Source organism: Dasypus novemcinctus, chromosome 30, assembly GCF_030445035.2.
Source record: "Dasypus novemcinctus isolate mDasNov1 chromosome 30, mDasNov1.1.hap2, whole genome shotgun sequence".
Taxonomy (NCBI): domain Eukaryota; kingdom Metazoa; phylum Chordata; class Mammalia; order Cingulata; family Dasypodidae; genus Dasypus; species Dasypus novemcinctus.
Window position 1 is genome coordinate 26,696,205 of NC_080702.1, and position 16,554 is coordinate 26,712,758.

The 16,554-nt window shown below is 56.4% G+C and overlaps 1 protein-coding gene across 1 annotated transcript; it reads right to left on the reverse strand.

Moving 5' to 3' along the window:
* Window positions 1-3,712: 3,712 nt before the first annotated feature.
* On the reverse strand, window positions 3,713-6,172 carry S1PR5 (sphingosine-1-phosphate receptor 5). Its single transcript, XM_023591181.3, has one exon. The coding sequence runs from the start codon at window positions 4,987-4,989 to the stop codon at window positions 3,793-3,795; it is 1,197 nt and encodes a 398-aa protein (XP_023446949.1). The 5' UTR covers window positions 4,990-6,172; the 3' UTR covers window positions 3,713-3,792.
* Between the last annotated feature and the right edge of the window lie 10,382 nt (window positions 6,173-16,554).

Consider the following 16,554-nt stretch of genomic DNA (forward strand, 5'->3'; position numbering starts at 1 on the left):
TGCGCAGCGCTGATGCACGCAAGGAGTGCCATGCCACGCAGGGGTGTCCCCCACGTAGAGGAGCCCCATGCGTAAGGAGTGTACCCCGTAAGGAGAGCCGCCCAGCGCGAAAGAAAGTGCAGCCTGCCCAGGAATGGTGCCGCACACACGGAGAGCAGACACAAGATGACGCAACAAAAAGAAACACAGATTCCCTTGCCGCTGACAACAACAGAAGTGGACAAAGAAGATGCAGCAAATAGACAACAGAGAAAAAGACAACCGGGGTGGAGGGGTGAAGGGGAGAAAAATAAATAAATAAATCTTAAAAAAAAAAAAGGCGCATGGGGGAAAGCAGAAGGGGCTTAGCAGATTGGGCTCCTGTCTACCATGGGTCCCTTCCCAGATTCTCCTCGTGAAGGCAAGGTGGCCCGTGCCTGCGGAGAGCTGGGGCAGCCAGATGACGTAACAAAGGGAGACAAGCAGACACAGAACACATGGTGAATGGACCCAGAGAGCAGAGAGCCAGCAAGTCACGAGAGGGGAGGGGATAGATAAATAAAATAAATCTTAAAAAAAAAAGGTGCGTGGAGCTCGCCTGCGGGAATTTGAACCCAGGCTCTACCGCTCGTGGCCCTGTCCGTAACCGTGAATCAGCAACCTCCTTGCTAACTTACAGTGGCACCCAATAGATAAGATTATCCTTTATCTCGCAAGGGGTAGTGCTTTGCCATTTATGCCATACAGTTAACTCTCTGTCTCTTTTTAAGGCGGTCCGTCTAAATTAAAGCTAAAAGGGAGTGAAATTTGGGGAATGCTAGACTGAAGGAAAGTTGCTCTAAGAAAGGATTCCGGGGTGAATTTGGAGGATCTGACCTTCAGGCTCAGGGTTTGAGGTTGAACTGGCTCCCGGGTCGGGCTGGGTTCCTCCCCAGTGCGGCGGTGAAGCTGCAGTTCCAGACGTCTCCAGGAGGGGGCGCAGACCCGGGAGTACGCATGTCTCGCGATATCAGCCCCAGTGCGTCCTGTGATATCCCTCGATGGGACTTGGAGGGGTTTGTCCAAAACACATTCGCCCACGTGCACGGGGATGTGGCTTGCAGCTCCCAAGGATGGGACTCAACCCTCCAGGTCCCGCGGGAGGGGCCTGGGTTAGTAAGTGGTGGCACATCGGTGCTGTGGAATAGTATGCAGCCAGGTAAAAGAGCGTGAATGTCTGGTTCAATTTTTTAAAGACTTTTAAATGGCTGGAGGGAAGTGGACTTGGCCCAATGGTTAGGGCGTCTGCCTATCATGTGGGAGGGCTGCGGTTCAAACCCCGGGTCCTCCTTGACCCGTGTGCAGCTGGCCCATGCGCAGTGCTGATGCGCGCAAGGAGTGCCGTGCCACGCAGGGGTGTCCCCCACGTAGGGGAGCCCCACGTGCAAGGAGTGCGCCCTGTAAGGAGAGCCGCCCAGCATGAAAGAAAGCACAGCCTGCCCAGGAACGGTGCCACACACACGGAGAGCTGACACAGCAAGGTGACGCAACAAAAAGAAACAGATTCCCGGTGCCGCTGATAAGGATAGAAGCAGTCACAGAAGGACACACAGTGAATGGACGGGGAGAGCAGACAGGTGGGGGGCAGGGTGAGAAATAAATAAATCTTAAAAAACAAAACAAAACACCAAATGGCTGGATAGATCAAAAGCTGTGCGTGGCAACGCTTTCCAAGACATTCTCTGGAACGGACAAAGCAAGAAGCAGAGCTAAAGCTGCGTAGCAAGACAGGGGAGAGTGCTTCCATTCTGGTTCAGTCAGCCACAAAATAATTCTGGAAGGTTCCTGGGAATCTGAACAGTGAACACGGAAGAGTAGGGTAACCGGGTGTGTTTTTGAATTTGGAAAAAAAATGTGAGTAAGTCGTCGCTGGTTTCCCAGCGGGGGTCAGCGACGCTCAGACGCCGTCCCCGCAGCCGCCTGCAGTCCCGCGGCCTCCCGGCAGGTGGCGCGCCGCAGCCCGAGCCCCACGCCCCGCGGCTCTGGGCTGGAGACCGTGTGTCGCGACGCGCGGGGGCCCGGGGCCAGCGCCAACGGGGCCTGGTAGCGCCCCGGGGCCGGGAAGGCAGACCCCCCCCCCCGGGGGCGGGGGTGGGTGGGTGTCAGCCTGGCCTCGGCAGGCCCCTCCGGAGCGAGGCTGAGAGCCTCTGGGCTGGAATCCTTGCCAACACACTGGGGTATGCTAGGAGCGTCAGTTTCCTCCTCTGTCAAATGCCGGAGACCCGAACTTACCTGGCCAGGTTGCAGTTAGGGTGAGTAAAATCACATGGGTGTTCTGAGCCCAGGCTAACTGGGGTCCCTCTCCAGGCATTATAGAATCACGATTCCTTTTTATTTATTTTAGATTTATTTTGCTTTATTTATCCCCACCCCCCTTGTTTTGCTCTCCTTGTCTGCTCTCCCCGGGAGCGCGGGCCAGCTTTTGCCTTCACCAGGAGGCTCCAGGAATCGAACCCAGGGCCTCCCATATGGTAGACGGGAGCCCAGCCGCTTGAGCCACATCTGCTTCCCTATTACTTTTTAAATTATATTTTAATGTTTTAAATGAAGGGTCTGCCAAGGCCTTCAAGGAATTCTGCAGTCGGACAGGAGTTGGCTGAGTCTCCCAGAGTCAAATTTGGGGGCTCCCTGTGCCCTGGCTTCCTCCCCTCTAATCTGGGTAGCCATCCCTTGATGCCTGGCTCGGTCTCCCTCCCACACCCGATTCCTCGAGAATTCGGTCTGCTGCCTCCAAAATCTATCCAGTATCCCCTCGGTGGGTTTGCTGGTTCTTCCCTCATCCCCACCCCCCACCCCTAGCCCCCCGCACAATTTCACCTCCCTGGACTCATCTCCCCTGCACCTTCACTCCCTCCCCAGTCCCACGGAACACCTGGGCACGTTCCAGCCTCAGGGCCTTCGCATCTGCTGTTCCCTCCAGCTGAAATGCTCTTCCTGTAGGTGTTCCGGGGACAATGAGTTCTCAGGTCACAGGTCATCGCCCCTGGCACTGTCTCCATCCTTCCTTCACTCCCTGGTTTTCTAGGTCCCCCTAAGGGAACACCTGTTCCGCGAGGGAAGGAACTTTAGTTTGTTGTGTTCACTGCTTGGCCCCACTCGGGGCTTGGCACATCGTAGGCGCCCAATAAATGGAGTTTCAGCTAAGATGGAGGCGAAGAAGGACAACCACCACACCATGGAGCCTAGAGTGATTACAACTGAAAATGGGAGGATTGCATCCAGCATCCAGGTGGAATCTGAGCCTCCTCTTGACATAAAGGTGCAATGGACACAACCAATCCAGTGTCCACATAGAAGAGGTGGCATTGGATTGGGAAAAGTGGACATAATGGACAAAGGGTATGGGGAAAGGCAGGAAGAGATGAGAGGTGGAGGCGTCTTCGGGACATGGAGCTGCCCTGGATGGTGCTTCAGAGGTAATCACCGGACATTGTAAATCCTCACAGGGCCCACTTGATGGAATAGAGGAGAGTATGGGCCATGATGTGAACCAATGTATATGAGGTGCAGAGGTGCCCAAAGATGTACTTACCAAATCCAATGGATGTGTCATGATGATGGGAACGAGTGTTGTTGGGGGGGGGGGAGAGGGGGGGTGGGGGGGTGGGGTTGAATGGGACCTCACATATATATTTTTAATGTAATATTATTACAAAGTCAATAAAAAATAAAAAAATTAAAAAAAAAAAATAAATGGAGTTTATCGTCAATAAATAAATGTCCCGTTGTCGCCATCTTCCGTCGCGTTTCCTTTGAAGGGTGGCGCGAAGGGCGTCAGTCTGCGGCAGAGGCGGGTTCAAGGGTCCGGGCGGCTGTGGGTGCGCAGGGCCCGCCCGCCGAGCCGCTGGTGTCCAGCCCGTCCCGTTGGCGCGACGAGGGCTCGGAGCGGCTGAAGCTGCCCGTGTCCAGACCCGGGGGCAGCCACCTGCGCAGGCCGCCCGAGGCCCCGGCCTCGCTTCCCCGCCGCCGCTGGGGTCCACTGGGACCGCGGGCGCAGGGCCGGCGGCCGCAGCAGAGCAGGCGCAGCAGCGCGTGGCGCAGGTCGCGGTGCGTGAGCGTGTAGATGATGGGGTTGAGAAGCGAGTTGGCCATGGCCAGGCCCAGGAAGGGGTCGGCCTGCAGGAGCACGGGGCAGGCGCGCGCCGGGCACGCCACGTCGAGCAGCAGCAGCAGGAAGAGAGGGCCCCAGCAGAGCACGAAGGCCAGGAGCACGACGCTGAGCGTGCGCAGCAGGGCCAGGGAGCGCGGGGTGCGGCGCGCCCGGGCCGCCGGGGCGCCCCCGGGGCGCGCCCGCAGGCGCCTGGCGTTGGCGCGCACCTGGCAGTAGATGCGCGCGTAGAGCGCGCAGATGGCTGCCAGGATCCCCAGGAAGACGAGCACGCAGAAGAGCACGTAGGCCTTGGCGTAGAGCGGCAGCACGGTGGAGCAGGCGTCCAGGCGGCCCAGGCAGTTCCAGCCGAGCGCGGGCAGCAGCCCGAGCAGCAGCGACGCGCCCCAGGCGGCGGCCGCCAGCGCCAGCGTGCGTCCCCGACGGGCGGCGGGCGCGGGCCCCCGGCGCGCCATGGTCAGGCGGCGCTCCAGCGCGATGGCCAGCAGGCTCAGCAGCGACGCGGCCAGCGCCACGAAGACGCCGCCCTCGCGCGCGAACCACAGCGCCGGCGACAGGCGCAGCGTCAGCGGCCCCGACAGCAGGATGTTGGCGGCGTAGGCGGCGCCCGCCAGCAGGTCCGACAGCGTCAGGCTCCCCAGGAGCAGGAACATGGGCGCGTGGAAGCGCGCGTGGCGCCCGAGCGCGGCCAGCACCGCCAGGTTCTCCAGCACGATGAGCGCGCACACGGCCAGGCACACGGCGGCGTCGGCGCGCAGCCCCGCGCCCGGCTGGTAGCGCGCCCCGCGCAGCTTGCCCGTGTAGTTGTAGTGCAGCGCGATCACCTCGCTCACCGGCGCCGGCCGCAGCAGCCCCGGCTCCATGGGCTGCCTCCCCCCCCCGAGGCTGCGGAGAGGCCGGGGGCTGGCGTCAGGGCAGGTGGACAGACACACAAACACGCACGACTGAGACCCCCCCAAAAAAGGGGCCACGATGGAACGCGTTAGAGCAGCACCAACACGGCTGCTTCCTAAATGGGATTGTGGCTCGAAAGGGGGTCGCCCATCGGTGCAAAGGAAGCTGGAGAATAATCGAGGGCCTGAAAAACAGCCAGAGGGAAGGGGGATGGCAGTGAATGGCACAAGCACGAGCGTTCTTCCTCTAACGGCAACCAAAAGGTGGGGAGAAAATGGGAAAAATACAATGAATGTAACTTACGGACTGTAGCTCACAGCAATATTGTAATATCCATGCAGCAAGGTCAAAGACGGCGCTCTATCAACGCCGAGGTTAATAATGGGGAGTAGGGATTTTTTTTTCTTTTGGACTAAGGAAAATTCAAAGGTTTGCTGGGGCGAGGACTGCACAGGTCCTGATGAAAGCGAGAGCCACTGAGTGTGCACTTTGGATACAATGTACCAGGCGTGGGTCTGTGTGTAACAGTAAGCTGTGTGGGGGAAGATGGCCAGCAGTTAACAGGACAATGTGAGAGTGTGACAAACGGACAACACTAATACAAGGTGTTAATAATAGGGGGTGGTGGACAAAATACACCAAGTGTACACTCTGGACAAGTGTTAGTGGTCCTAGTCTGGCCATGCTTTCATAATCTCCAGCAAGTGTTCCACGACAATGTAAGGGGTTGGTGGAGGGGCGGTGTGTGGGAATGCCGCACATTTTGTGTGATTTGTAATACAAATTTTTTTTTAAAATTTTCTTTTCAAGGGCCACAGTGAATTCACAGCTAAGCCCTAAACTGGGATTTCCAGAGCCATATTCTGTCGTAAACACAGACACCCAGCCACACACAGACAGGGGCACACAAAACAGTGAACACACACACACAGAGACCTGGGCAAAAATACACAGTCACACTCCAGCAGGGGAGCTGGCAGATGCATTCAGGCAGGGGCAGGGCGACAGGGCAGGGACACACAGGGACCCTCACTCAGCCACACCATCGCACGGGCCACCATTTCACAGCTTCCACCCACATCGCGTCACCCAGCCGGCCCTCTAAGCCCCACACTCTGCCAGCGTCCTCGCTGTACATGGGTGGTGGTTTGTTTTTTTTTTTGTTCCGGCCAAAACCCCTTCCTCCAGGCCGGAACCACATGAGAACGCTGGCCCCACTCACCCATTTTACAGACGTGGAGCCCAAGGCCAGCAGCCCAGGACGTGCTGCCGGCCCACGTTCATGAAAGTATAAAAACAACCTCCCACCTTTCATCCCCTAGACGCCTACAGGTGAGGCACCTGAGGCCCCCAAACGGGACTGGGCAGGCCCCCAGGTGTTCGGGCTCCCCAGCAAACACAGCCCCGCAGACACGGTCACTGGCCAGTGTCACTTAAGAGATGTGAACACCAAGGCCTGGTGAGGGGAAGGGGATTATGTGCACCTGCAGGGGCAGATGCGTCCCAAACGGAGTCCGCCGCCCCCCTGCCAACCCCGCGTGAAGACACACGAGCCACCACGGGCCACGGTCGCTCCCCTTGGGGACACCTGCACAGGGGCGCACAGCCTTCCCACCGCGCCCGCGCGCCCGGGCAGGTTCCAAACAGCGCAAGCTGCAGGGGTGCAGCGGGAGGGGGCCAGGCCGAGGGATTTTCTAGGGGACCCCCGCCCCCCCTCCCTGTCCCCCAGCGCCCAGTCCGGCTTCTCCCTCCCTGGAGGGATCCGGGAAGCCCCGGTCAGGAGCGCTGCGCCCTGCCCCAACCGGGAATAGCCAGAGGACCCCCCCCCCACTCCCCGGGCCCGGCCGCGTCCCGCGCCCCCCGGGGTCCCGCGCCGCGCCCTTACCCGAGCGCCCAGGCCGTGCGCCCCCGCAGCCGCGTGCAGCGCTGCCCCGAGCCGAGTGAGCGGCCGCGGCGCGGGAGGCGGGGCCGGAGCGGGCGGGCGCGGGGCGGGCCGGCGGAGGGGAGGGCCGGGCGGTCCCCCAGCAGCGGGCCCCCTCCCCTCGGGGCCCGGGCACCCAGCCCGTGGCTGCCAGCCGGTGCCACCCGCCGCGGCACCGGAGCGCGCCCCGGCGGCGACTGGCACGGGCGAGCCCCGTGGGCTCCCCGCTCCCCGGCCTGGGCTGCCCTCCCAGGGACTCTCCGTCGCGGGGCGCTGACAGGGGCACCCGGGGACGCGGGAGCCGGGGCGGGGTGGGTGTCGTTCTTCAGCGACCTGGCTGCTTCCCTCCCAGCCGAGGGGTCCCGAGTAGCCTGCGCCCCTGGGCACCGGCTCTCTGCCCGCCTCCCGCTGCCCTGCAGGGACACCCCGTCGGGGCAGGGACCCGGGCAGCGCCGGTGAGGAGGGGTCTTCAGCAGGGGAGGCCTTAGCCTGACCCCCACCCCCACCCCATCCTGGCGCGGAGGGTCCCAGCCGCCCCCCGGGCGACTGGGCGCAGGCCCCTTCCTGTTTCCGGCACCCACCCTCGGCCTGCGGCCACTGGGGGAGGGGAGAGCGGCGGGAACGCCCCCTCTCTGGAGATAAGGAGGGGTCTGGCTTGTCAGCCCCTCTGGCGCGCCGGGCCCCCCTCACCCCAGCTCTCCCAGCCCTGTGGCTCTGTCCCCACCCGGCTGGGATTGGGCACAAAAGGGAAAACAGTCGGTGGCCAATAAGTGTCGGCTGAGTGAATGAACTCGCGCCTCGCTCCTTTCCTCCGCCTCTTGCAGTCTCTCCCTCTCCCTGTCTGTCGCTGCCTGCGTCGCCCTCCCACGCCTCTCCCAGGCCGCCTCCCCCAATGGGCCAGGCCTCCCTGGCCCCGCACACCCCGCCCTCCAGGTCCCAGGGGCCCTCTTAGGGCGCCCGGCTCGCCCCCACCCTCAGACCAGCCGGCGCGACCCGGCAGGGAGCATCTTGGGGACCTCTCCTAGGACAGTGTGGCCTTCGGCTCCAGCGCTCCAGGCCCTGGGGGGCGGCGAGTGGGGCTCTGTGGATCCCGGAACGCGGGGAGGCGAGGCCTGGTACACAGCAGGCGCTCTATAAATGGCCTCCCCTTGCGAAGGGGAAGCTGCGCCCCAGAGCAGGGAGGCGGCCGCTTCACACCTCCCCAGCGGGACTCTCACCTCCCTCCGGTTCTGCTGGGTCGGCGCCTGCGGTTGCCACTTTGGGACCCAGCTCTGCCTCGTTCCCACGGCTGGGGGCCTCCCCGGGGACCCTGGCTGCGCAGTCGCCCAAAGGTCAAGGCCGGCGGGCGCCTCCCAGCTTCCTACCGCCTCGCCACCTCCCTCAGCCCCGGCTCCTGAGCCTCCCCTGCTCCAGCCCCCTCCATCCCACCCAGCCTGGGGCTGAGCCCCGGCCTCGCAGACTTTTTGTTCACATTGCCACCGTGTTGCACTGTCACAGAGCAGGTGGCACTGCCCGCATGCCCTCCTTCCAGTATTGATTCATCGGGCCCTAGGGCATCCCCCAGGGCCTCAGCCCCAAGGAGGCCCTGCCATCGGCCCGGAAGGCAAGGAAGGGCGAAGAGAGGAGCACCTGGGGCCAGGGCCTGGGTTCAAATCCTGCTCAACCACCTGGTGCTGGGAAAGCGATGCCTCATCTCCGAAGGCCGACACTGGGAATGAAAGGGGCAGTGGGGACCCGGCCGGCCTGGCACACAGAGAGCTGGGTAAGAGTTAGCGGTGAGGAACAAAAAAATAAAATAAGAAAAAAGAGAGAAGCGGACTTGGCCCAGTGGTTAGGGCGTCCGTCTACCGCATGGGAGATCCGGGGTTCAAACCCCAGGCTTCCTTGACCCGTGTGGAGCTGGCCCACGTGCTGTGCTGATGAGCACCAGGAGTGCTCTGCCACGCAGTGGTGTCCCCCGCGTAGGGGAGCCCCACGTTCAAGGAATGCACCCCGTAAGGAGAGCCGCCCAGCGCGAAAGAAAGTGCAGCCTGCCCAGGAATGGCGCCGCACACACGGAGAGCTGACACAACAAGATGACGCAACAAAGAGAAACAGATTCCCAGTGCCGCTGATAAGGATAGAAGCGGTCACAGAAGAACACGCAGCGAATGGACACAGAGAGCGGACAACTTGGGGTGGGGGGAGAAATAAATAAAAATATATCTTAAAAAAATAAAATAAGAAAAAAGGACAACAATTAAGAGTCAGTAGATACAAGAGTCAGTGGGGGGGTATATGGGAACCTCATATTTTTTTAATGTAACATAAAAAAAAAAGACAAAAAATAAATAAATGGGGAAGAAAAAAAGAGTCAGTGGTGGGTACCCCTGAACCCCTGTGGAGGAATTGTGATGAGAAATAACAAACAACATAAGAGTTGAAAATAAGAAAAAAGGAGCAAAAATTAAAATCCGGTAGCTACGAGAGTTGGTGGCGGGGACCCCTAAGCCCCAGCGGGGAAGCTGTGGGGCCCTGCCCCGGCCCGCCCGGCCCCAGCCCTCCAGGTGAACTTGGCCCCGTGGCAGGCCAAGGCCGCCCGCCCGCCCACTGCGTGCCCGGACGGCTCCCTCGCCCGGCCAGTTCTGTCGCCAACAGCCCCCAACGCGGGGGCCGCCCCGCCCGGCCCGCGCCCACTGTCACGGAGGCCCGATGTGCGCCTCTAGAAGGCTAAATACCTGCCCGGCCCCCCCTGGAATGCCGGCCCCCGCCCCAGAGGGTCGGGGGGCTCTGCAGGAGTCACCCCCTTCCCCGACACCCCTCCTGAGGCCTGACCGTGAGCTGACAAGTTCCCCGCAGGTGCACACCGGCTTTGGGGTTCTCAGCCTGGGGGCCCACGGGGGCTTATTGGTCCTGCTCGGTGACATTTTCACCCTCAAAAAATCCCTCCCAACGGTGCCAAAACCGCAGGCTCTGATCCGTCAATATGTGTCTCACCAGGATTCAGAAGAGCCCTACCCGTCTGCTCAGGTTGAACAAATAAATGTGTACCTTGTAGATTGCAGATCTCTCCGTGCCGGAGAAGGACGTGAGAAATAAGCAAAGCTTGTTTATTGCATCGTTACTATTATTTGAATAATGAAAAGGCTCTAAGAATGATTGAAGCGATACATGCACAACTATTTTATTTCCCTCCCCCTGCCCTGCTGTTTTTCCTGTCTGCGTCCGTTCACCGTGGGATCTTCTGTGTCTGTTTCTCTTTTTGTCTTCTCTTCTCGTTTCTCTCCTCGAAGATGCACCGGGATTCGAGCCTGGGGACCTCCGATGGGGAGAGAGGTTCCCTGTCACTTGTGCCACCTCAGTTCCTGGTTTCTGTTGCGTCTCACCTTGATTTCCCCCTTCGTCTTGCTTTTTGGTTGCATCGTCATCTTGCCGCGTGGCTCGCCACGTGGGCACGCTTTCACCAGGAGGCCTCGGGGATCGGACCCGGGTCCTCCCATATGGTAGACGCAGGCCCGATCCCTTGGGCCACATCCACTTCCCCACAACTGCATTACTACGCCAAATACCATCGATTATACACGTTGGATGAATTGTGTGCCTTGTTATTATGTACCAATAAAATTGATTTCTTTAAAAAAAGTGCCAGAGCTGCAGACATAGGAATATCTACGATGCATTGTTAAGTAAGAGTAATTTATAGTTGATTAGTTATCATTTAATCAAGTGTATAGCATGATTCTCCTACAATAAAGGCAAACAAAATACATACCCCCCAAAAAAAGAAATAAGCAAAGAGGACTACTAGAATGAAATTTGGCCCATGCGCAGTGCTGATGCGCGCAAGGAGTGCCCTGCCACGCAGGGGTGTCCCCCGCGTAGGGGAGCCCCACGCGCAAGGAGTGCACCCCATAAGGAGAGCCACCCAGCGCGAAAGAAAGTGCAGCCTGCCCAGGAATGTCACTGCACACACGGAGAGCTGACACAACAAGATGACACACTAAAAAGAAACACAGATTCCCGGTGCCGCTGATAAGGATAGAAGCAGTGACAGAGGAACACACAGCGAATGGACAGAGAGAGCAGACAACTGCCGGGGTGGGAGGAGAGGGAGAGAAATAAATAAAAAATAAATCTTAAAAAAAAAAAGAATGAAGCTTACTGTGCTGGATTGAGGTTACCAGTCTGAAGTCATGTTTATTTTATTATATTATATATATACACACACACACACAGAGATAGATACAAAATAAATAGAGACTTCTGTCTGCACATGGGTTTGTCTGTGCACACATTTCCTGCCTCTGTCTGCCAAGGGCCCAGACGTGGTGACCTCCCAGGAGCAAAGAGCACCATCAGCTCGCAGATCTTGGTTTCTCAATAACATTCTCCAGTAAGAGGAAGCAGGATCTTTGGGAGAAATGGGCGGTTCTAGGGCTGGGAGAGGGAGAACAGCAAGATGAGCTGGGAACCCCAAGATGCTCAACATCTGGGAAATGCAAAGTGAAACCACACCGAGATACCACTTCACACCTACTCGGACGGTGTATTAGTCAGCCCAAGGAGTGCTGATGCAAAATACCAGAAACGGGTTGGTTTTTTATTAAGGTATTTATTTGGGGTAGGAGCTTACAGATACCAGGCCTTAAAGCATAACTCACTTCCCTCCCCAAAGTCTATTTGGAGCAAGATGCTGCCGAGGGTCTGCGAGGGTTCAGGCTTCCTGGGCTCCTCTGGGCTCAGCTCCTCTGTTTGCTCCACAAGGCCAGCTGTAGACCATGAGGCTCTCTAGGCTTTGCCTCTCTCCACAAGGGCAGCTGTAGACCATCAGGCGAACGGCTCTGTTTCTCTCCCTGGGGCTCCAGCTTAAGTCTTCAGCATCAAACTCCAACATCAAAACTCCAACATCAGAAACCCTCAACTCTGTCCTTTGCCATGCCTTTTATCTGGGAGTCCCCACCCACCAAGGCATGAGAACTCAACGCCCTAATGACGTGGCCCAATCAAAGCCCTAATCGTAACTCAATCATGCCAGCTACAGACCAGATTACAAACATAACCCAATATCTATTTGGAATTCATAACCATATAAAACTGCTACCGATGGCTACTGCAGAAAGAGAGAGAGAGAAAGTAAAAGAAAAAGAGAGAAAGAAAGAAAGAAAGAAAGAAAGAAAGAAAGAAAGAAAGAAAGAAAGAAAGAAAGAAAGAAAGAAAGGAGGGAGGAGGGAAGGAAGGAAAAGAAAGAAGGAGAAAGAAAAGAAAGGAAGGAAGGAAGGAAGAAGGAGAAAGAAAAGAAAGGAAGGAAGGAAGGAAGAAAAAGAAAGAAAGAAAGAAAGAAAGAAAGAAAGAAAGAAAGAAAGAAAGAAAGAAAGAAAGAAAGAAAGAAAGAAAGAAAGAAAGAAAGAAAGAAAGAAAGAAAGAAAGAAAGAAAGAAAGAAAGAAAGAAAGAAAGAAAGAACAGAACAAGTACTGGTGAGGATACAGACAAACTGGAACCCTCCCACGCTGCTGGTGGGAATGTGAAATGGCGCAGCTACTGTGGACATCAGCTTGGCCGTGCCTCAGGAAGCTGAATGAATATAGAAAGACCAGAGGACCTGGCCATCCCACTTTTTGGTGCATACTCAGAAGAATTGAAAGCAGGGATTCGAACAGATGTTTGTTGGCCCATGTTCATAGTTTGAGCTTATTTATGAATTTCAAAAAGAGAGATGATGGGGAAGCGGATCTGGCTCAACGGATAGAGCATCCGCCTACCACATGGGAGGTCCAGGGTTCAAACCCCGGGCCTCCTTGACCCGTGTGGAGCTGGCCCACGCGCAGTGCTGATGCGCACAAGGAGTGCCCTGCCATGCAGGGGTGACCCCCGCGTAGGGGAGCCCCACGCACAAGGAGTGCGCCCCGTAAGGAGAGGTGCCCTGTGCGAAAAAAGCACAGCCTGCCCAGGAATGGTGCCGCACACATGGAGAACTGATGCAGCAAGATGACGCACCAACAAAGAAACACAGATTCCCGTGCCGCCTAACAATGCAAGTGGACACAGAAGAACACACAGGGAATGGACACAGAGAGCAGGCAACGGGAGAGGGTGGGGGGTGAAGGGAGAGAAATAAACAATAAAATAAATCTATAAGAAAAAAGAGAGCGGGAGATGGTGTCTGTAAGCTGGTCTGTTCCTCGGGGCAGGATACCCTTTGCTTGTGTTAGATTCAGCTGAGATGACTTTGATCCAATTACGTCGCGCTTAGGGCTTTGGTTCTACCACGTCCTTAAGACGTGCAGGGCTGTGTCCCCGGAACCCTGGGTAGGCTGTGTAGATGGATCTCAGTCAGGAACACACGGAAGCAGATGCACAGAAAAAGACATGACAGGGGAGAGAACTTGGTTTAGGTGCTGGTGCCCCAGGGAAGAGATGAGACATTGGCCTGAGAGTTGACAGCTGACCTTGGGAAGAGAACAGAGCGGCTAAAAAGGCCTGAGAGCTGAGCCCTCTGGCAGCCTACGGCTGAGACTGGAAGAATCTGGGCCCATGGAGCCTGGAAGAGAAAGAGGGAGGCTGAACCCAAGAGCATGGGCCGCCATCTTGTTCCAACACATGGCCAATGGCGTTGGGTGAGAAAGTACCTCGTAGGGCGCCTTGAGCTGGATTCTTTTGGACCTTGTGACTGTAAGCTCCTCCCCCAAATAAATACCCTTTATAAAAGCCCACAGATTTCTGGTATTTTGCATCAGCGCCCCTTTGGGCTGACGGCTTATCACAATGGTCAAAAGTTGGAAGCAACCCAAGTCCGTCGCCCAATGAGGGAATAAACAAAACACGCTAGAGCCAGACAATGGAATATTATACAGCCATGAAAAGGAGTGGCGTGCTGGTCTCGGCAAGGTTTATGGCTGAAACGCGAAGACCTCCTAGGAGTGAAATAAGTCAGGTACGAAAAGACCAATATTGTAGGATGTTTTAGGATATGAAATAGTTAGACTAAGCAAATTCACAGAGCCAGAATAGTGGTCAGCAGCGTGGCGGGAGACGGAAAGGGGAGTGACGGCTCAACGGGGTCTGAGCTTTGGTTCAGGATGATGAAAAGAGCCTGGAAATAGTGGGTGACTGTTCCACCGTCTTGTCCACGTCCCGAATGTCAAAGAATTGTCCACTTAAAATGCTTAGAGTGATGTTTAAGTTTTGTCTATGGGACCAGAGTTAAAAAGAAAGGGATTGACAAATAAAAGAGGAGAGGGCCTGGGGACTGTTTCAGAGCCGGTGAGGAAGGAAAGGGCTTTCTAAGAGGGCGAGGTGGGACATGTTAGCAAGAGTGTGTTCCTGGCAAAGCAAAACCCTGGCGCGCTTCTCCTGGACGGTGGAGCCAGGTGCTGAGAGGAGAGGCTTGGAGTTGGGGAGGGGAGGGGAGGGCAGGAGGAGGAGGGCGGCGCCTCCCCCCCGAGGTGCTGCGCCCCGCAGGGGCAGGGCGGTGCCTCTCAACTCAGCCCTGACCTGGCCAAACGCCAGCGGAAAATCTGATCTCCACTCCAGCATGTGTCCTCAGTGACAGCCTGGGTGAAACGCCGGCCAAGGAAGGGCAACGGCTCTGTAACCTGTCGCTGTCTCGGTGGGTGGGGCGGCCCAGGGCCTCCGGGAAAATAAAGGGGAAGGGGCCCCAAACCCCACCCTCTAGGCTCGGGACCTTGGAGTCACGACCTTTCTCTCTGCCCCCTCACACTTAGACATTCATTTCACGGGCTGGATGGGGCGGCGATGGGAAAGAGCAGCTGTGCCAAGGGATGAGCTGGAAAGAATGTGCGCATTGAAGGAACTGGAGTCTGCCTGGCAAGGGCTTGGCAGAGCTGCAGGACAGGGCAGGAGTGGGAGGGGAAGCTGGGGGTTGGGCCAGGTCTGGTGGGGTCTCAAATGCCAGGCCACTGGAGTCTGACCGCCTCTTTGCTGTGTGACGGCAGGTGGCCTGCTTAACCTCTCTGAACCTCGGCCCTCCCACTTGTTAAATGGAGACATGGGTATGATCTAACGAGATCCTAGATGTAAGAGCTTGACATATTGTCAGGCCTCGAGTTAACCGCTTAATACATGTTAGACATTATTATTATTATTATTTAAAGATTTATTTTATTTATTTCTCTTCCCATCCCCTCCTGTCGTCTGCTCTCTGTGTCCATTTGCTGCGTGTTCTTCTGTATCCGCTTGCATTTTTGTCAGCGGCGCCGGGAATCTGTGTCTCTTTTTGTTGCGTCATCTCGTTGTGTCAGCTCTCCGTGTGTGTGGCGCCACCCCCAGGCAGGCTGCACTTTCTGTCGCGCTGGGTGGCTCTCCTTATGGGGCGCACTCCTTGTGCGTGGGGCTCCCGTACGTGGGGGACACCCCTGCGTGGCAGGGCCCTCCTTGCGCGCATCAGCACTGCGCATGGGCCAGCTCCACACGGGTCAAGGAGGCCCGGGGTTTGAACTGAGCACCTCCCATGTGGCAGGCGGACTCTCTATCTGTTGAGCCAAATCCACTTCGCAACATTATTATTTTCAAACAACTTTATGGAGATATGATTCACATACCACACAATATACTCATTTAAAATGTACATTTCAGCTCAGGCAACTGGAGCTTCTGGGAAAGATGGCGGTCGGCTGGGACTGTAGCGACTGAATTGGAAAAAACCCTTAAGTTTGGTGAAAGAGTTTGGATGCCTTTGCAAGGTTCCTGAGAGCTACGTAGAGGCTTCAGCCAGTGGGGGTACAGTTTCTCTAAAAGCATTTACCACTATGACTTTACTAACCATCATGCAATTTGCAGTATATCAAGAAAAATGAATGAAGTGTGAATGTGAAGCAAAGATTTCTGTAGCAAATTGACAATCAATATAGGGAAGCAGATTTGGCCCAAAAGATAGAGCGTCTGCCTACCACATGTGAGGTCCGGGGTTCAAACCCCGGGCCTCCTGACCCGTGTGGAGCTGGCCCATGCGCAGTGCTGATGCGCGCAAGGAGTGCCCTGCCACGCAGGGGTGTCCCCCGCATAGGGGAGCCTCACGCGCAAGGAGTGCGCCCCGTAAGGAGAGCTGCCTTGTGCAAAAAAAGTCCAGCCTGCCCAGGAGTGGTGCTGCACACATGAAGAGCTGACGCAGCAAGGTGACATAACAAAAAGAGACACAGATTCCCGGTGCCGCTGAATAGTGCAAGTGGATACAGAAGAACACACAGCAAATGGATGCAGAGAGCAGATAACGGGGGGGAGGGGGGTAAAGAGAAATAAATAAAAAATAAATCTTAAAAAAAAAGAGAATCAATGTAAACGTTACTGTTGCCATGAAGTGTCAGTATGTTGGAGCTGATGTGTTGCATTTAGCAGAAACAACGGTTGCACCTGCAGATGATCTAAGTGTATGAACCGGAACAGAATCATAGAAGAAAATCAACTTTAATTCCTCAGATTGGCCACTTCTTTCAAATTAATGAATCATTTTACACATCCATTTATTTGTTTTTCTTTCTTGTTCATCTTCCGAATGGAAAATAAGGAGCTCATTAAGTGATTGAGAACTGGAAAAAAAATAAAGTACATTTCAGCCGCGTTTAGCATATTCGGAGTCATGCCACCATCACTGCAATCCATTTGGGAACATTTTCATCA

What these genes read in the sequence shown, in the direction of transcription:
- S1PR5 (XM_023591181.3), bottom strand. Translation starts at nt 4,989, where the DNA reads ATGGAGCCGGGGCTGCTGCGGCCGGCGCCGGTGAGCGAGGTGATCGCG.